The 20,148-nt window shown below is 40.3% G+C and overlaps 1 protein-coding gene across 7 annotated transcripts; it reads left to right on the top strand.

Moving 5' to 3' along the window:
* Positions 1–74: 74 nt before the first annotated feature.
* On the top strand, positions 75–19,961 carry HNRNPK (heterogeneous nuclear ribonucleoprotein K). Of its 7 annotated transcripts, none has more exons than XM_068423086.1 (16): positions 75–209; positions 2,946–3,025; positions 3,131–3,210; positions 4,111–4,208; positions 5,607–5,663; positions 7,176–7,219; positions 8,120–8,192; positions 8,773–8,886; positions 9,698–9,826; positions 10,329–10,636; positions 10,991–11,045; positions 14,282–14,332; positions 17,122–17,143; positions 17,221–17,303; positions 17,809–17,978; positions 18,811–19,961. In XM_068423086.1, the coding sequence occupies exons 3-16, from the start codon at positions 3,162–3,164 to the stop codon at positions 18,839–18,841; spliced, it is 1,284 nt and encodes a 427-aa protein (XP_068279187.1). In that variant the 5' UTR covers positions 75–209; positions 2,946–3,025; positions 3,131–3,161; the 3' UTR covers positions 18,842–19,961. The 7 variants fall into 7 exon arrangements, with proteins under 7 accessions (XP_068279187.1, XP_068279186.1, XP_068279185.1 ...); XM_068423085.1 differs by having other exon boundaries at positions 18,750–19,961; XM_068423084.1 differs by having other exon boundaries at positions 4,099–4,208.
* The last annotated feature ends 187 nt before the right edge of the window (positions 19,962–20,148 follow it).

Raw genomic sequence — 20,148 nt, 5'->3', positions numbered from 1 at the left:
CAGCCAATAAGATGGGCGCGTCGCGCGCGCTTTTAAGCATCGCGAGAGCGCGTGCGCGCACACACACCCCCCACCCCCGCCGCCGCACAGCGAATAGAAGGCGGGGTTTTTGCAGACGCCATTTTCTCTTCTCGCGGCCGAGGTCGCTCTCGCTTCCTTTGCCGCCCCCCGCTGCCTGCACCGCTTCTATCGCGGCTCCCACCGGACAGGTAAAAAGACCAACCGTCCGCGGCGCGGCGGTGCGGGGCAGATGGCGCTGCCCTCCTCCCGGCGGCCGGGCCTATCTCCCCCTGGCCCTCACGGAGGGCGGGGCGGAGCGGGGGGCCCGCCCCCCCGCTGACGGGCAGCTGCCTTACCCAATGAGGCGGCGGTGGGCCCGCGCCGGGGGGAGGCGGCGGGGCCAATCGCTGGTGGCGCTGGTGGATGTGCGCGTTGGCGGTGGGGGCTGCTCCCCTTTCTCTCCCGTACGCGGTGGGGCCGGCGGCGGGCGCAGGTACGCGCAGCTCGCGGCGAGATGTAGCCGGGGTCGGTGAGGAGGGGGCGCTGTGGGCGCGCTGGGGTGGGGGGAGCACGACAGGCCGGGCCGGGCCTTGCTGGGGCTCGCAGAGTTGCCGTCGCGTCCCTTTCGACGCTGTTGGGTGACACAGCGATGCGGGAGGCCCACGCCTCCCCAGTCGCGGTGCCTCAACCCCCGAGAGCCGTCGCCGTGCCCCGGGAGTGCCGTGGGCTCCGGCTGGGACGGCGGTGGCATGGTGTGAGCGCTGCGTAGAGGAGAGCAGGGTGTCGGCGCCTCAGCTAACACTGGGGATAGTCCCTCAGACGGGGGGGGGCTGAGGGCAGTCTGCGGGCCCCAGGGACTCCTCCCGCCCCGAGGGGAAGGCGAGAAGGGTGGCCGCTGTCTCTGCGGGTGGCCCTGGGCCCTGCGGCCCAGCCAGCGTGGCTCCCGGAGGGGCGGTGCGGTGGAGGCCGGCAGCGCTAGCGGGTACAGTCTCAGGGCGGGGAAGCGGCTTCCGCCACCGCCTTCCTGCGCCCGCCCTTGGTAACTCCGTGCCCGGGGCGAGTTGTCGGGAATTATGGCGGGCGGAGGGGAGGGCGCTCTCGGCCGCGGCCTCTGCGGAGGCGGCCGCAGGAGGCCGATCGGGGAGCGCCCCGTGTCGCGCCCCGCCTTTTTCGAGAGCGGTCGGGGCGGCGGAGCCCCCTTGGCGGCGAGGCTGTCCCGCTCCGCCGGCTGCACTGGGGCTCGGGCCGCCGGGCGCCTCCTTTGTGTCTCCCTGGGCAGCGGGGGGTAAATCTGTCTGCGACCGCGTGGTGGGGGTGGCTTTTCCGCTCCCGGCTCCGCCTAGCAGCGGGCAGGCGCCATTACAGTGGCCGCCATTTCTGCGGGTCGCAGCCGCCGGGGCGATGAGGCTGGGGCTGCGGGAGTTATGTAACGCCGCCGCTCCCCCTCCCGGCAGCCGAGCGGTCGGTGGAGGCCGTGCCGACGGCTGGAGGGGCGGCGGGCGCCGGGGCCGCAGAGAGAGAAGACAGAAAGGCAGGCGGGAAGAGCCGCTGCGCCCCGGCGGGAGCTTCCTAGCTCCTAGGTCTGTGGTAGCTGGTGGCGCCTCCCGCCTTTCGTGGCCGCTTTATTCTTTCGGTGTTTGTAAAAACATGGCGTTAGTCACTTTAATCCCGCGAACTCGATTTACCCCACAGAGAGAGAGCACCTTACGTACAGGCGGGTAGGGGAGGTTTGCCTAGGTGGGTAAATCTGGGAGATGACTAGGGGAGACTGAGCCCTGAGCAGTGCATTACAGTTCGCTTTCCGCAGCCCTAAAATTCTTGGGATGGTTGGAAATAAAATAACCGGGCTGCGAAAGGGCTATTTAAACCTTCTCAAAGTCTGCCGGACTCCTCCCTACTCTCCCCCTTAGAGCAGCGTTTTGGCGACGTGTGGTTGAGACTTTGCTGTCATTAAATCTGTGCGTGTCCAGTTAGCTCACTTTTAAGTGCCTGGTGAGACCAGCGTGTGCTGGGGAGGCAGTGCCAGCTGTTAGCCTGTGCAAGCAGGGCAACAATTACAAACGGCTAGCTAGGAGTATGTTTAAAAAGTTAGATGCACCTCATTTTTTTTTTTTTCTTTCATGGATACCAGAATGAGTGGCTACCGGTTGTTGAGGCAATGGAAATTAATAAAATACAAGGGGGGAATATGTGATTGTTTGGCTGTGTTATCTGTAGAAACACATTTTTGAAGAGAGTAAGTTGCAAAATTGTTCATTTTGTCTAGACTTCTCCCTAATGTGACTTACTAGTATTCCAAGATCAAAAACAGGTCACAAATAAGATACCTATTTCAGAAAGTCACAGCGAAGTTCAGCTGCCTTTGAGGTTCTTGGTTGTGTGCGTGCAGAGGATTATATGTAACTACAGAGGGGGTAGTATTTTTAAAATATTTTTTTCCAGTGTGGGTAGAAGTTGTAATTTATCTTTTGCTCATCTGTTATACTTGAGTGGAAGACATGCTAAAATGCCTGCTAGTACGTTGGTAGAGAATTTATAAAACTAATGCTGACAATTACCATAATAGGACTTTTTTTTTTTTTTATTTTAAATTGTTTAGAACTAAACAGCAGGAACAGATTGTTCTGTAGTGTCCTTTAAAAAGTACATCCAAGGCATATGTAACATGTTTGCTTTAAATATCTGAAAATAATTTTTGGTAAATGTAGTTATTTAACACTAGCATGTGCTCAAAAACTGCAATTCAGACAGTAATTGTTTATTTGTGAGTGTACAGACTTGTCTTTTATCTTCTGTTAGGGGTGTGTTTGGCCTGGGTATGCTTCCTCTTTTATAAAGAAAAACTTCACAGCAAAACCTCAGGTCAAACCTCTGGTTTTTGACTGTAGTGAGAATCAGAGCTGTAAGGGAGCAGAGTCACAACTGATAATATGCTATTTTCGTAGGCCCTTGAAGCAATAGGCTGTTGGATTTTGATCCCGCCCAGAATACTTGAGGTTTTTCTCTGCAGGGATATATAATAGCGGTAAGTTCTAGAAGCAGGCATTTCTTTTTTGCCTTTTCCCATTAGGACGATGCACAGTTTGCCTTTTCACAAAATAGATGTACCAGCTTTTTTATTCTTCAATAGGTTTTGCCTGCCAACCTAAGAAAAAAAGGCAATGGAGACTGAACAACAGGAAGAGACCTTTACCAACACAGAGACAAATGGTAAATTTTTTAAAGGAGTATTTCTTTTTAGAAAGAACCTCTTTAAATTTCAGTGTTTCTAAATATTTTGTAATGCTTTAACTGTATCAAATGTTTGTATCAGCAGTAGTTTTGCATTCTGTATTAAATCTTTTAATTATTAGTTAGACTATATCACCACATATGCTTTTGAGGTATAAATGCATAATCTTTCTGTTGGCATGTTTTAGACATGGGATAGGTAGCTGAAAGTTATGGTAAAGGATTTGAAGATATTTCGCGGTTAAATATTCGGTATTTGTGTGGAGAGTGTGAATACGTAAGAATACTATCAGGCATATCCATTAATTGCGTTTTGTTTATTTCAGTTTTTACATGCAGGAGTTTAAATATGTGAAATACCTCTGAAGATCTTCGTTAAAAACTTCTTGGACATAATTAGCGAGGAAGTTAAGTCATTAGTGTCCTTGATTCATGCTAGCTTTTTCCAAACAGTGTTTGAAGTGCTACTTTACTATTATTCCACCAGTATTTCAGTGTTGGACAAACAACATTTGAGCTTTTTGCCTGATAGGTTTTTCCCAATTGTAAATTATAAGTAAATACTAAGTAGGTGATGCTGCACTGCTTTAAACAGCGTGTCATTAATTTCTCACTGGCTGTGTGCGACATTATCATTTAAACCATAACTCATAGATTTTAAATGGTTTTTTAGTGGTTAATCAATACGTAAGCTGATGAAGTGAAGACCTGTTTCCATACTATGGATGCTCAGAGTAGGTGTCAGTAATTAGTGTTGGGCTGATAGGAAAGAGTTTGTTAAAAATACAGAGTGTAAATTTGGCATGTTGTGTTCCATTTTATTAAGACTTAGAAAGTTAAATAAATGTTTGTGTTTCCCCCCTATGGACCTCTCTACAGGCAAACGTCCTGCAGAAGATATGGAGGAAGAGCAGGCATTCAAAAGATCTCGGAACGCAGATGAAATGGTTGAATTACGCATCCTGCTTCAGAGCAAAGTATGCTTTTTCGTTTTTACTGGTTTTGCTTATAGGATTGCTCAAGACGGTGACAAGGTGTATGTTGAGATATATGTTTAGAAAGAATATGTACTTTATTTAATATGAGATAACTTATTAGGAATAATTTTAAGTGTGCATGAATGGTAGTAAAAGTATATTGCGATGGAATTCTCTTTGGTGCTTTTAAAGGTTAAGTCCCTAAGGATCAATACAGCTATTTTTAAAAGATGTACATGCTGAAAAAATAGAGCAATAGAAATTATAAAATGTTTTTATCTTTGAGTGGAAGGTTGTTATTTTGAGGGGAATGACACTGTATTAGTCTTTGTAAGAAGCAGTTCAAAGAATGATCAGCTAGTGATTGTAAATTAAATATGAGAGGCAAGATGAGAGCCTTCCTTAGGATGTTAGTAACTCTCCCGAATAGATCTACTAAAGTTGTTCAAATATATCAACAGGAAGAAATGTGGGAGTAACGCTTCAGGGGTTGCAACAGTTTCATTGACAAGCGTTAATAGTTACAGTAAAGTTGCTATGTATTAATTTCCTCTGGTGTTTCCAGTTGATTAGTACTTTCTGAAGTATCTCAGTATTTTGTGTTGGCATGGGGGAATGTTACTGTAACTCTGCGTGACATTTCTGACCAATAAGTCAAGTTACATGGGGTATCGCGACATTTTTTGCATGCTGTTAGCGTAATATATGATCTGTGTACGTAAAGCAATACTTTTGCTTGTAATCCTTGAGATGACCTGGTAAAAAATACAGTTTTGCAGTTACTCTTTGTGGCTATCTATCTGCCATTTTATTCCTGTTGATGTTGGAAACTTGGAAGTTAGTGGCTGTTAACATTGGCTTTAACCTTTTTCATGATATACTGCTCTGAGAAGTCAGTTCAGCTACAGAGGCATAAACTGAAATTAGCACTTGAAATTATCAATAAATGTTTGGAGTGTAAACATGGAATTTGCAAACATAGTCCTTAAAAAAAAATTAAGGAAAAAAATAGTTGATCAAATAAATTAGGGAAATCATTGACCTACATTACATTCATTCAGTGTATTTTTTTGAGAGCTACAGTCTATGAGATTTCTTTAACATAAGCAGAATTGCCTGGAAACTTCCATTTGAGATTGAAGTATTAGTTGCAAAAGTGAATATCCTTCTCTTTCTTAAGTTCAGTGCTAAAAGCTATTGGTCATTTTTTCCCATGGACAAACTAGATCAGTTTGTTTCAGTTTGATTTGAACCTTTCAAAAGCAGTGCCTGCCCTGCCCCAACAATCTAGGCCAAGAGGGTAATGCAAAAATAGATTTACCATGCTTAGTCTTTTGAGTTCAAAAACAGAGTCTTGGCAGGGTTGGCATAACATAACTTCTGAAAACTATTTTCCAGAATGCTGGAGCAGTGATTGGAAAAGGTGGCAAAAATATTAAGGCACTTCGTACGGACGTGAGTATATATAAGTTTGAACTAACCTAACACCAATTCTTTCAGAGCGCTACATCAAAAGCTTGATTGCTTGCCTTTCTAGAAATGGGAACAATTCAACTCTAGACACCAATAGTCTAGTTACAAGCCATTTGTAGTGATTGTTAGAGTAGGTAACTTAGTTCTTCAATTTCAATTGTAATTAAAACCCAGCTTGACTTACATGGGAGGAGAGATTTATATTAAATCTCTTCGTTTTTGAGTAGGATCCTGCTAAATTACACACTTCAAGTGAGTTAACATCCTAATTAGAAATATTAACAAAACTTAAAACCCTTAATTGTACCATTTCCCATATGTGTGAATCAATTATAGTACTCATGAAACCATTGTAAGTGGCTGGCTTAACCCAGTGATAGAGGAATTCTTTTAACATCCTTTAAAAAAGCAGACAAACAAAATGGTCCATCTGTTCTTCAACAGCTTGCACATGAAGCATGAAAGCATTAATGTTAAGGTTGCTTGATTTAAATACGAGTATAGAATAGTGAAGGAACATTCTATTCTGTTACTTGGAAGCATTTTTAAATGGTCGTGACTTGCCTGTTCACATTTTACAGTGGGTTGACTCTTGTGATTAGACACATGCTCAGCATTAATGTCGTGTATTTATAAAACTTGGCAACGCTTCTTAAATTCCATTTGTTTACACTCCTGTACTTAACATCAGCTACAATTTCAACAGTTTTTTCCGATCGAGACTCTGTTCAGCACAAGATTTGGCACTATATCATTACAAATCAGTTCCAACTAAGTTCATAAACTACCGCAACTAGAATTGAGGTTTAAGTTGAAAGGGTCAGGAATCATACATATGCTCACTAACTTTGGCAGCCGTTTGTTTTTGGTTTTTTTTTTTAGGGTGTTTTTTTGTGGTGGTTTTTTTGTTTTTTTTTGTTTTTTTTTTTTTAAGTAAATCAGTACATCACCTAAGTCCACGTAATTTAGATTGTTCTGGAAAACTAACTTTCCCGATTTGCCCGAGGTTCTACTAGTTTCAATCTTGACAGGTTTTGTGTCTACCCTCATGAGCCAGCCTGCTACTGAAACATCATATGTTAAAAGTAAAAAGTAGTTTAGTCAGATCAAGTGACTCATTTTTAAGGTCCATACTGTTAAGCCACAGTCGGTGTAGCAATCCGTTATTGTGTTAGTCTTCAGAACAACTTACGCTTGTTTCATTAATTGAGAGTAATGAGTATAGTTTGTATTAAATTAAAATTTATTGCTTTTCCCCCTTTTCCCTCTCCTTGTTTTTTTGGCCATATATCTCCGTTGCCCATGTACTGGATCGACTTGCCCCTGCGTTGCCCACCATGACGTTGGCCCATCCGCCCCTGAACGCCCATGTGAAAACCCTGGTTGGCTATGCCCAAAAATGTGCTCGTTGCCAAACGGGTACCATACTTGACAACTTCCGATTGAATACCCATGCCCAATGCCAACATCCACGAACGCCAATGACCAATGCAGTACAATGCCAGTGTTTCAGTCCCAGACAGCAGTGGCCCCGAGCGGTATGTCCCAACAGTTTATGCCTCACTGCCTGATTAGAAAGAGAGAAATGTATTTTATTACCTGCCTTTGATATAATTAAATAGTATCCCCTTATAGACGGTGTATTGTTTTTTTTCAAGTTTTCTGTCTTATTTTCCCCATTAAGTCTTTTTGTCACTGAACTTTTACGTGAGTTGCCCACCCAAACGATCCACTAATTTTATTTCAATGGAAGGAGCACAGCTTCAAGTGTTGCATATTTGCTGCATTGTAAATCAAATTGTTTCAAAATAGTCTCTCGCTCTGTCTTTGTGGCCCACCTTGCTCCCTTCAACATTGCCTGTTCATAATTATTTCTGATGAAATGCTAACTCCAGTTCACTTTCCTTCACTTCTCATGTGTTTTTGTCTTTTTTTTTGTCTTGTATTTGTTTTCTTGGAGAGCCCATTAGTAATCTGATTTCTAACGGGTCTCATAACCTTACTCCAGGTACGATGTTCACCACTTACATATCCCCACTTTTTCTATGAGAAGGTGTGCCAGTTTTACCAATGTAATAGCGAGGGTATCCTAAATTAGTGGTGGCGGGGAACGTGAATATTCACTTCTACTTTCAGTTCTGTGTCAATTTCTTGCCCACTTAATCTGAGCCCTTCCAAAAGCCCATTCTGTCTTCCTTTCTCTCTCTCTGCAAGATCTACCTAATCTTAAATCTATCATGCATATATATCTTGGGCATAAACAAAGATGCATGTGTTGTAAATTGAGCAAACAGGTTTATTTTAATGGGGAATATTAATTTTAAGCTCTTCTGTGTAGTACATCTTGTTAAAATTTTGTGTATGATGATGAAAAAAATTTACTTCTACTTTTTCTTTTCCACCCGCTCCATATTGTCTGGTGTTATGGCCTCCAACAGCATCTTGAGTATAAGTGCAGATATAGAGACGATTGGAGAAATCTTGAAGAAGATTATCCCTACTTTAGAAGAGGTATGTCTCTTAGCGTTTGTTTCTTTTTAGAGGTAAAAGATAGCTTCTGAAACAAGATGGTTCTAGATGATTTGCCACTTTTTAAATACAGTAAATTAGAAAATAAAAAACAAAAGCCTTTTAAAGAAGGGTTATGGCTCTCAAACTACATGTTGGCTTTTTTTTGGTAGAGGACAGAGTCAGTCACTGATTTAATAAACTAATGTTTTGAACAGCCTCCCCCCTTTCAAAATACTTGCCTTTTGACTTGTTTCGTCCCCATTTTGAAGTAGTTGTGTTGTAACTTGTTTACTGTCTTGGCTTTGTAAGTAAAAGTGTTGCACTGCTTGATATCTTCTTAAATATTTGTAGAAAGTCATGCAATGTAATGTAATAAATAAGGAAAACTGATTTGACATCAATTTATGTTGAGGTGAGGTGCTTAAATAGTTGTGATCCTATCAAAGGAAATGTAGAATTACAATTCAGCAATAAATCAAGTCATACTATTGTGTTTGGAGAAAAAACTTAAAGCTCAAAATATTTCAGATTTTTGTGTGACTAACACTTCATTCTTTCCTTGTATAAATCTTTCTTACAGTATCAACACTACAAAGGCAGCGACTTTGACTGCGAATTAAGACTTCTCATTCACCAGAGTTTGGCAGGAGGAATTATTGGTGTCAAGGGTGCTAAAATTAAAGAACTCAGAGAGGTACTAGTTTCCTGTTCTTCTGAGATTCACTTTTTGTTCAATAAAGAACTTAGTGTTTAATTAAAATGGCAGTCATCACTCCTTCTAGAATTGCTGCATAGACTAGATTTATTCTTGTGGTTGGACATGCAAAATGGTTTAGGGTGAATGCATCTCCACAAACTCTTATGATAATTCACTAGGTGTCTGAATTTTACTGTAAAAGGGCTTTATTTTTATAATTTTTTTTAAATTCTACCTCCTAGAAGACCATTGTGGTTTTTTTTTTTTTTTTAGTGAATGAATGAGATTTTAAAAAGCTAATGGTCTCTGTGAACTTAAAACACCTGTTTTCTGTCGTTTCTTGACATTGTGTCAGAGGCAGTTTCAGATCACTTCAGGTATAAGCTGATACCTGTTTCTGTGGGTTGAGAAAGGCAAGATAACTAGACATAAGCCTAGCAACATCGCTGTCTTGCATCCAAAGCATGTTTTCTTGATAGTGAAGGTTAATACAACCTCTAAGCTCACAATGGATATGTGGTCCTTTTGCTAGTATTTAATTAAATGATGGTGTAGACGAGCCATAATTGAAAGAGGAGAAAATTGAACTTTTTTCCTCTTCATATGAAACTGTGTCAGCACAGATCTTAAAAAAACTGTAATCCTAAAATTAAACTTGTTGTGAGAACTCAGAAGTAAGCATGCACTCAAAATGGCCAGGAATTTAATTGTCTTTTGTGGTGTTTCTTAAAAATGTTTTAATGGTTTTATAAAGTTGTATAAAATACTTATATTAGACAATTTTAGAATTTTTTTTTTTTTCCAACAGAACACTCAGACCACCATTAAGCTCTTCCAAGAGTGTTGTCCGCATTCTACTGACAGAGTGGTGCTTATTGGTGGAAAACCTGATAGAGTTGTTGAATGTATCAAGATTATCTTGGATCTTATCTCTGAGGTAATGCTTATTAAATTTGTTTTGTTCTTTCATTGGCATTCATGAATGTTAGGGATCATTTGGATGAAAACCAGTATCTTTCTGTTCCTATTTTGAATTTAGTACCTCCTACTTTCCCAGTAACAAAGTGATTGACTGTTACCACCTTTTGAAACTTCCCATTTTCTAGAATTGGGGTGCACCTTATGGGGGAGGGAAGCAATTTTTGGTACTAGTGGGCCATTATTCATGCTTTACATGTCATTAAGATGCAAAAATTGAAGAGGAAGGGACACAAAATGTATTCACCGCTGCTAAGTAACAGCAGTTTCTGTATCATAGTTAAGTTCACAAGAAACACATCACCATCTCCTCCTTTCTTAGCAGCATTGTGAAATCAAGAACCTGTTCCAAATGCATAAATTCATATTTATAGATTTAATATATTAATTTAATTAAATATGCCAATTGTAATAGTCCTAACTGGGTTGGGGGGGATTGTTTTTTTGTTTGTTTGTTTTAGTCTCCGATTAAAGGACGGGCCCAGCCTTATGATCCCAACTTCTATGATGAAACATATGACTATGGTGGCTTCACAATGATGTTTGATGATAGAAGAGGACGTCCAGTGGGCTTTCCGATGCGTGGAAGAGGAGGTTTTGATCGAATGCCCCCTGGTCGTGGCGGACGACCTATGCCTCCGTCAAGAAGAGATTATGATGATATGAGCCCTCGCAGAGGACCTCCACCACCTCCACCAGGTCGTGGTGGGAGAGGTGGCAGCAGAGCTCGTAATCTCCCTCTTCCTCCTCCACCACCTCCTCGTGGCGGGTGAGTTGTAGCATAAACACATTATACAAAATTCAATGTTGTGTACAATCTCCTGAATCATGTTCATCTTCCCAGTGGTTTTTTTTCCATGCTTCCTTGTTGTTAGTGGTTATGCAGGATTGACTGTGTATTGGACCAGAGTATTTTGAAAAGTACTGGGATTTAGTTATTTGCTGCACTGTAGTAATCCACCAGGCCTCTAGCCAGTAGTTCTAAAACTTTAATGTCATTCAGTACTTGGCTAGAGTAGTTTGAAATTAAGTTGTGCATGAACCACAAATGTGAAAAATTAAATTAGAATAGGTAAACTAGTTTATAACGCAACTCACGTGCTGCTGCTTTTTTTCGTTTTAGAGATATTATGTCCTATGACCGAAGGGGCAGACCAGGAGACCGTTACGATGGCATGGTACGAGTTTAAAATTTGCCTTGTTCTGTTTTGTAAGCACAGTTAGCGTGCTGACTGCCTGAAGATACTGTTACTGAACGCATGCACATAAGTGTGGGACATGCGTGGTTCTGATGATACAACCAAAACGTTTTGTCCATACAAATGGTCTGTCCTGTGGAGGAATGTTTTGGGTGTAAGTGGTATCTGAGACATGATTGGTTTTCTTCCACTTTTCCCTGCCATCAGAAATGATACAGAAAGTTTTACTGTGCTGTACCCTGCAAGTTTTCTTGCACTGATGGTCTTTTAGATTTTTTTTTTAATCAGGATGACAGAAATAGGAATTGGTAGGCTTTTCGGATAAAGAAAACATGTCAGAACAATGTTCTCTGAAATTCTTTGATTCATACAAGCGTTCTTAACGCTAATGTTGGAAAACACAAGTATAGATCTAATAATACAGATTATAGAGCAGTATCTATGAAGAGCTGTAGTTGATCTGGAAGGTGATTGCTCTTTTGAATCAATTCTTGTCTATTTGCTGGTTTCTGTGTTTGTAGATCTGTAATTCCAAATATTTTGGAGCTAGGGCCACTGCTAAGTTGGATCCTAAATTAAATTGGGTACATTCAACCATATTAATGCTAATACTTGCTGAGGAAAAAGGTGTCTCATAGTATATAGAACCTTAAAAAAAGGCTTAGAGATACTCTTCCATGTTGTATTCTGAAATGCGACTTCCCAGCAGTCATCTGCTGTTGTACTAGATTCCTCTTTCCTGGGAATAGAAATCATATGTGTCTGGGAGGTAAATCTCTATAGTGACAATCTTCTTTTCTCTTCTGGCTTTGGTTTGGTACCTTCTTTAAGATGATGGGTGAGACAGGATATGTGGTTTTTTTCCTGCCCTTCTCTGGGTATCTGGGTGAGCACAGTCTTACTTAGCTTGACTCTTGGGCAGTAGTGTCTTCTATTTTTATTCCATTCCAGCTAGAATAGAAAATCTGTTTTGACTTCCATTTAGCCTGACTTTTCTCAGATTGACCTTTGCTTTCTTGACGTGAGTTTCTACAAGTAAGTGGAGTCATCTCCGTTCATTTTTTCTTGTTCTGAAAAGCAATTTTATTTCCTCTTCACAGTCAAGCTGCTCATGGCTTTGGCTCCTTTATGACCAAGTATCATAGCCTGCTTAAAGTAAGAACTGCTTCCCAACAAAGACTGTATTTAATTTCTAGTTTTCATTAACCATGATCCTAGTATCTTAAATTGTGTAAGCAGATAGGAAGTCTTCATGTGGATTGGGAGGCTGGAGCTGGAAATGTCATGCCAGAAAGCGTGTGCTACCCTTTGTTTCACATACAAACCATTCTCAAAACATTTAAACTAGAGTAAACCAATGTCATTGTGGTTTGTGAACTAAGTAATGCATGGGAAAGGCTGCTCTTAGCCTTTTTGCCAGTTTTCTTTTCCACTAAAGGCAGAAAGATTGAGTAGTTCAGGACCTTTAAAACTGGGTACTGAATTGTGAATTTTCTGGAATTCCAAAGATGTGACAGTATTGACAGCCTTGTAAATGCTGAAATGGGAAAAATCCATTTAGATTTTAAAAGATAGGTTAATTCCCCTTGTCCATGCAGAGTCATCCACTTAAGAAGATACTGGTCTGTTTGCTTGGCCTACAGTTGTATTTTAATTATGCACTGCTGTTGAAAGAGTTTGTTTGGTTTATAATCTCTGTTCTGAAGCTTTTTCCTGAAGGACAGACTTGTATTGTTTCTGTGTTACCAGAGCTATATATTTCAGTGCGTAACTACTCCAAATCAAATGCCTCTGTACCATAAGGGCTATTCTGACAGTTGAAAAAACCTGAATGTATTTCCAGTATTTCTTTTTTAACACCTTCATCCTCAGAGGTCTTTCAGATACATAATGCAAACAGATACCAGTGGGAGGGGTGGAAAATAAAGTAGACAAGCATATAAAGTCATTTTACCCCCTCACTTCTTTTTTGATCAACTGATCAGGCACTAAAATTTTAAAATCTGAGTTAATAGAGACTTAAACTAGAACGTCTCCTGTTAAGTGGACTGTCTCGTCACAGACTTCTGTGAGTGTCTTCAGACTTCTAATGCATTTTTGCTCCTTCAGATGCTTCCTAATTCTTGATTTTTTTTAACATATATGTATGTGTACGTACACGTGTCTAGACATACAAACACTTGAATAAAGGCACATGCACTTAAAAAAATAAAAAACGTTCTTTGTGTTTAAGAGATGTGACATTAACAAGCATGTAAAAAAATAAGTAAAGGAAAAATGTATGACAGCTCTTCTATTTATCCTTGCAGATGCTCTAAGAAAGTAACAAAATTTCACTCTCCTGGGTCACTGTTAAAAAACAGAAAATTATTATAAAAGAATTTGACATCAGTTAGGACTGCACACATTTTCTTTCATCAGATGTAAAAGTTAAGCTCTTTGCCTTACCCTGGCAGTGTGTCATCTGGTTTCTGGTGTAGTACCAGTAGTCACTAGCACAGTTGAGTCTATAGGATAGAATATTTTGTTACGTATGTTAGGATGCGGTCTTTGAGAAACTCATTTTAGGGTGCACAAATGAACATCAATTGCTGAAATTCTAGAATTCTGAAAGAAAGCAATGCTGTGTATCACGTTTTAAAAACACAATTAAACTTCTAATATAGTTAGGCAGCAGTAGATTGTTAGTCTAGTTGTTGGCTATATGAGGTTATATGGAAGTGAATAGGTAGAACATGAGAGCAGTGTCCTTCCTGCTTGACCTGCTGTTGGCATAGAGATAATCACTGACAATTACGTGTTTCAGTCTTACTAAACCTTCATTTTGTAACACATGGCAGAAAGAAAAGATTTTTATAAAGCATGACAGAAATAAAAAATTTTGTTTATAATAGCACTTAAAGGTGTTCTGAAAGAAAAAAAGCTTGTTCAGGCTTTGCTCTGCCATTAGCTGTCTGACCTTTGTTAGATGAAAAATCTGTTTACACCACAGAAAAATGGGAAAAAGTGAGGTGACCACTTACAGTTCCCTCAGAGTGGAATTAAAAGGAAGAAAGTCTTGAAAGTCACATACCTTTAAGTCTTTGTTGTAGTGTAAATGTTTCTGTGTACTAGTATGTATGGTATTTGCTTGCCAAGTTACCTATAAATCTGCATGACATGGACTTAATTTAGATTTCTTTCCTCTCTTCGTCCTGTTATGTTGTGTCTGGAAGATGATGCAGTGTCATGTGGATGCTTGTGACGACATGCAGCCACCAGAGTTGGTGAGTGTGCTCAACCGTTTTTTGAAAACTGCTTTATTGAACAGGTTAAGTGCTAACAGGAATTTCTTGATCATGAGTGTAGTCAGTGGCACCTCACACCTATTGAAAACCACAAAGCTGTCCTTCTGAGTCAGAATTTATTGGCAGTTTGTGTTAGCAGTGTGTCCTGTGCAGGCAGGTAATGGTAATAGAAACGTGGAAGTATGCAGCAGCACAGGCGAGAGAGAGGAGCTTTCCTGTACCTCTTTTTACCTCTTTTACACCCCATTTTTGTGTTGTAAATAGTATCTGTCTCCCCAACTGATGCATTGTAGATGCATGCATTTAAGATACATGTTTTGTATTAACTTCATAATGTTGTGTTTTCTCATATTTCAAACAGCAGATATTAAAAGTAGCTTTTTACATATATTTGTGGATAAACTATTATGCTTCACTTATCAATGTATTTGAAAATATGCAATTTGATTGGATAGGTTTTGAGAAGGGAAGTTATGGGGTTCGTCAGGTGTTCATACTGTCTAGAAGATGGCAAAGTGCTGCCGAATATTAAACATCCATTCTTGCCTTACTTAAACACAGTAAATGTAATTGCTTAAATTGTGTGCTGTTAGGTTCGTTTGCTGTCCTGTAGTCTGAGGAGGCAGAAGTGATCAAGGAAAGGATTGTTCTTTAAAACAGATTAGCCCAAAAAGGGGTCCTGTGGCAAGTACCAACAGGAATATGTCTATGTGTATGCAGTATGCTGCTCTGATTGGCCTCTGAATTGTCTTAAGCAGAGTCATTCATTCTCTTGAATTTTGGACTCCACTACAAGCTCTATTAGGTTGTATTACAATCTGTATTGCTAAGTAACGTGATTACACAATATAGGTTGCTTAGAGAGACAGGATAAGCTCATTTCTTTGGTCTGAGTAGCTTCCATTTTCATCTTCTAAAAAGACAGCAGGTAAATAGTATTTGGGGAGAAGTTACTGCATTACAACTTCTGCAAACAAGTAGCTGTGGTTAGTTGAACTTGGCTGGCTGCCAAGTGCCCGCCCAGCTGCTGTCTTCAGCCCCCCTCCTCAGCAGGATGCAAGGACAAAGTAACATAGAAAAGCTTGTGGCTCAAGATAAAGACAGGGAGATCACTTGCTAATTACTGTCATAGGCAAACAGAGTGGACTTGAAGAAGATTAATTCATTGCCACTTAAAAATAGAGTAGCATGGTGAGAAACAAAGAGGAAACCTAAAAACGCCTTTCCCCCACCCTTCACTTCTTTGCATTTCAACTTCACTCCTTCATTCCCTACTTTTCTACTTCTCTGCCATGAGTGGTGCAGGGGGGATGGGGAATGGCGGGTTGCAGTCCATTCATCACACTTTGTTCCTTCCTCTTCATGCTGTTCCTCTGCTCCAGTGTGGGGTCCTTCCCATGGAATACAGTTGTTCACAAACTGCTTAAATGTGGGTATTTCCAATGGACTTCAGTTCTTCAAGAACTGTCCAGCCTGGGTCCTCTTCATGGAGTACAGTCCTTCAGGAAGAGACTGTTCCAGTGTGGTTCCCCCACAGGCCACAGGTCCTGCCAGGTGCAGGCTGGGGCTCTCCACAGGCTGCAGCTTCCTTCAGGGCGTATCTACTTGCTCCCACCATAGGATCCTCTGTGGGCTTCATGTGGCTATCTGCTTCAGTGTGGTCCTGTGCATGGGCTGCAGGAGACTCTCTGTTCCAGCTCCTGGAGGACCTTTTCCCCCTCCTTCTTCACTGTGGTGTCTGCAGGGTTGTTTCTCTCACTTTTTCCCCCCTTGCTCATCTCTCACAACTGGTGCACACTGGGGTTTTTTTATGCTTTCTTAAATGTTATCAACAAGGTGCCACCAGCTTTGCTGATGGCCTCGGCTTTAGGCAGCAGTGGGTCCATTTTGGTGTTGGCTAGAACTGACTGGCTTTGTCTGGCACAGGGGGAGCCCCTGGCCTCGTTTCACAGAGGCCACTCTGGCAGTCTCCCAGAAGTTGAATTCTGGAGAACTGTGCATATTTATTCTCTGTTTCTATAGGAAAGTATAAAAATGGGGTCCTGTGCACGTAGAAGGCATTGGATGGTCTACAAAGGCAAATACTGGTCTACAAAGCCTAAAAATAAAAAGGGGCCAAGAGTGTTCCTTGCAGTGATTTGGATTTGGTATATGGTGGTTTTGGCAGAACAGAAGTAACTCATGTCATGATTATCTGTTCTAAAATAGAAAGTATTGCAGCATAGTCTGAATTGAGAGACAAGTTATAGAGCTGTTCTTAAGAGCTTTGGTTTTTTTTTCTGGAAGACATAGATGAAGTAGGAAGATTCACAGTCACGGCATGAACTTTTTGTCCCAAAACTGAAGACTTGAGTCTCTCTTGAGCTGTATTGGTAGTGTTAATAAGGTTGTACTCTCATCTTCTCATTTGAATGTTAGTTTAGTCCAAGGGTCAGGAGTATGTCGGCATCAAGAGTGGTCTACCAGCAGCTGAATTGGTGAGACTGCTTGGTAAATGGCTCCTTTATGTCATTTTACGCCTTAACTCTGAGAGGTTTTGACAGGGCAGGATAAGATGTTAATGAGATTTCCCCCACCCACCCCTTTTGTTTGTGGTCTGGCCTCTTCGCCTCAGTCTGCCTTTGATGGCACAACACTGTTGTATTTATACTAAGGTTGAGGACTGAGATTTTTGCATAAAACAGGCTCAAAGTTAACAATATGATACTTAAGATGAAAAGATGTTAATGACGCATGGCTATTCTAAGGTTTTTTTCTTTCTCTTACAGTTTGAGGGTGGCTCTGGATATGGTAAGTGTTTATATAAAACCTTCTTATGTACTTTATTATGTACTTACCGAAGGGCTTGATGCATACGTTTAAATCAGACTATTCTTACGCAGGGGGGCGCGGTTCATATGGAGATCTTGGTGGACCCATCATCACAACACAAGTAACAATTCCCAAAGATGTAAGTAAAGTTAACTTGCTTTCAACTTGTGTTTGCTCTTAAAAAAACAAACAAACAAAAAAACAAAAAAACACAAAAAAAAAAAACTCACAGCTTTTTCTCAGACCGTGTAAGTAAATCAGAAGTATTTAGGATGCTTGATAAGTACTTGTAATATAAAACAAGTGTTTCTAAATCACCAAAATTTTATTCTTTGAATGTTTGTTTTGTGTCTTCACTTCAGAGACTCGTTGAACAGTTTTACTGATTATTAATATTCAGTAGTAGAGATGGCCGGTGTATCTAGTTTTTTGCAAATGAGCAGCTGGTTCTCCCAGTTTTATCCCACCTGTGTTTATACAATTAATGTTGCAGGGGATGTTTTGAGGCTGTAAGGAAGTAAGCTTCCATTGCAACTCTTAAAACTAAACTTGTGGCAGCTACTCAAACACTGCTATGATTTTTGTAACTCTTTTTTTAGAGAGAAAGTTGTATCAGGAAATGAATGCTCTGCTTTCTTCCCTAGTTGGCAGGATCTATTATTGGAAAGGGAGGCCAGAGAATCAAACAAATACGTCATGAGTCAGGAGCTTCAATCAAAATTGATGAACCATTAGAAGGCTCAGAAGATCGGATAATAACTATTACGGGAACACAGGACCAGATACAAAATGCACAGTATTTACTGCAAAACAGGCAAGTTAAAGTTTAATGTTGTCCCTTCTGTAAATTTTAAACTGACTGATGTGTACATTCTAAAGCTGCTCTTCTCTGTGATAGAAGGCAGGTTTTAAGTAACTATATGAACCTAACTTCTCCAGTGGTAGTTCTGCCTTGATTCTTTCCTGTTCTGCATTCTAATTAAAATGAAGACACCCTCAAAACTAATCTTGCTGGAAGACGCCCTAACCAAGCAGTCCTCTCATTTCTCTGGTGAAAACTGCTGCAAAAAAACTATTTGTAATAAATTACATAGAGCCTGTAGAAATAGAAGATTTCGGTGGATGTTGGTCTAGTTCTGTGTGGAAGACTAGTGATTTTGTTGTTTTTAGATAACTAAATTGACAACAAATCACAGTCTGCCATATGGCACAGACCATGCCTCTACAGGACAAGTTGAAATCGATTTGGTGCTGTTATGCAGCATTTCACACCTTGCTGACAGTACTTTGTATTTTCTGCCAAATATTAACAGCTTCAGATTTAATTTGCTTAGTTTTGCTTTATTAACATGTTGGCTGTCATAGCAGATTTTAATGTTTTAACTTGAATGTTTGGCCTTAGATTACTAATATTTAAACATGCCTAAAATACATTAATATACCTGTAATTATTAGCCATTAATCTTTCAAAATCATTTACTTAGAAATTTGTAATTTAATCTGTTCTAAGAATGTCATTGTGAATGTTGATGCAAGATGTATGGTCCATCATTCTAATATATGCTTTTTTCTTTTTCTTTTATAGTGTGAAGCAGTATGCAGATGTTGAAGGATTCTAATGCAAGATTATTTTTTCTTTTTTATAGTGTGAAGCAGTATTCTGGAAAGTTTTTCTAAGACTAGTGAAGAACTGAAGGAGTCCTGCACCCCTTTTTTTTTTATCTGCTTCTGTTTAAAAAGCCAACATTCCTCTGCTTCATAGGTGTTCTGCATTTGAGGTGTAGTGGAATCTTTGCTGTCCACCAGATGTAATGTTTTAGTTCCTTACAAATACATGGGGGGAGGGAAGGGGCGCACGAGACTAACATTGAAATTTTGAAGCAGCAGCAGAGAGAGTGAATTTTATTTTTGTTCACCATTGGTGGTAAACTGTAATGCTGTTCTGTAATTGTTGTGAACACCCTGCTTTATGTACACTGTATTTTTTTTGAAGGGAGGAGAATACTGGTAGCTCACATGTCGCTGGCATCCTTTGGAGCAGTGTGCAGAATATAATGCTCTTTTGTAAGAAACATTTTCTGATTTTTAAATAAATTTAGTGAACCTATTCTTGGTGGTCATTTTTCTTCAGCTGTATACATAAGGTAGTATCTAAAATGGATACACCCTTTTTCCCCCACATAAATGAAAGTTGCTGTTAAGTTTGCTCTTCCGCTTCTTTGTAGATGGGAGTTATGCGGGGTTTTTTGACAAATTAAAGAAACCGTGTAAAAGCAATGACTCTGCTTTGCTGTTTGGGAAAAATGCAAAAATATTCCTGCAAATGTTGTGTAAAACTTGAGATTTTTGCAAGTGTTTGGCCCTCTTTGCAGTACATATATATATTGGTGGCAGTATATAAATAAAATATTTTAAAACTTTGTGATGTCACTGAGTGAACAGTGGTGAAGTACACCTGGTTATAGACAGCTTGCTTAATGCAGATAACACTGTTAGAAATAACAGTTGCTGTACCATTACTAAATAGTTGTTTTCTGAGCTTTCATTTCTATGAGGTAGAAATTCTTACAAATTGGCAAATTGACAGTATCTAACTCTGTAACTTGTTTTTCATTGTACGCAAAACTTAAACCTTGTTTGGTTTCCCTGTTGTATGTTGAATTCCATAGGAATTCTTTGTGAGAAATATAAAAATATAAAGCCTCTGGATATCTCATGTAATACCCTGGCATTTGTATTTATAGTTTACAAGTTTTAATTTCACTTCCTGAATAAAAACAAATTTGAAAATGCAAAAGTGTATTGTGCATACGGATATGATGGGTCTGGACTAAGTGTGGATTCTTTTACTGTGTTTTGGTTTTTTTTTTCCTTGGTTGTAGAACATTTCACATTGCTTTTTTAATGGTGTGGAGTAATTCCTGTCCTAGTAAGCAGCTACTCTTAAAATTTAATGGGAAAGGCAAGGAGCTAAGGCTGACCTC

The sequence above is a fragment of the Nyctibius grandis genome, chromosome Z (assembly GCF_013368605.1).
Source record: "Nyctibius grandis isolate bNycGra1 chromosome Z, bNycGra1.pri, whole genome shotgun sequence".
In the NCBI taxonomy this organism is placed as follows: Eukaryota; Metazoa; Chordata; class Aves; order Nyctibiiformes; family Nyctibiidae; genus Nyctibius; species Nyctibius grandis.
The sequence above is the reverse complement of the archived record's forward strand: the minus strand, read 5'-3'. Positions and strand labels throughout refer to the sequence as shown.

What these genes read in the sequence shown, in the direction of transcription:
- HNRNPK (XM_068423082.1), top strand. Translation starts at nt 3,162, where the DNA reads ATGGAGACTGAACAACAGGAAGAGACCTTTACCAACACAGAGACAAAT. An exon ending in GACAGCAGTGGCCCCGAGCG is followed by an intron (nt 7,220 to 8,119) that starts GTATGTCCCAAC and finishes GGCCTCCAACAG; the next exon opens with CATCTTGAGTATAAGTGCAG. An exon ending in TGAGGGTGGCTCTGGATATG is followed by an intron (nt 17,144 to 17,220) that starts GTAAGTGTTTAT and finishes CGTTTAAATCAG; the next exon opens with ACTATTCTTACGCAGGGGGG.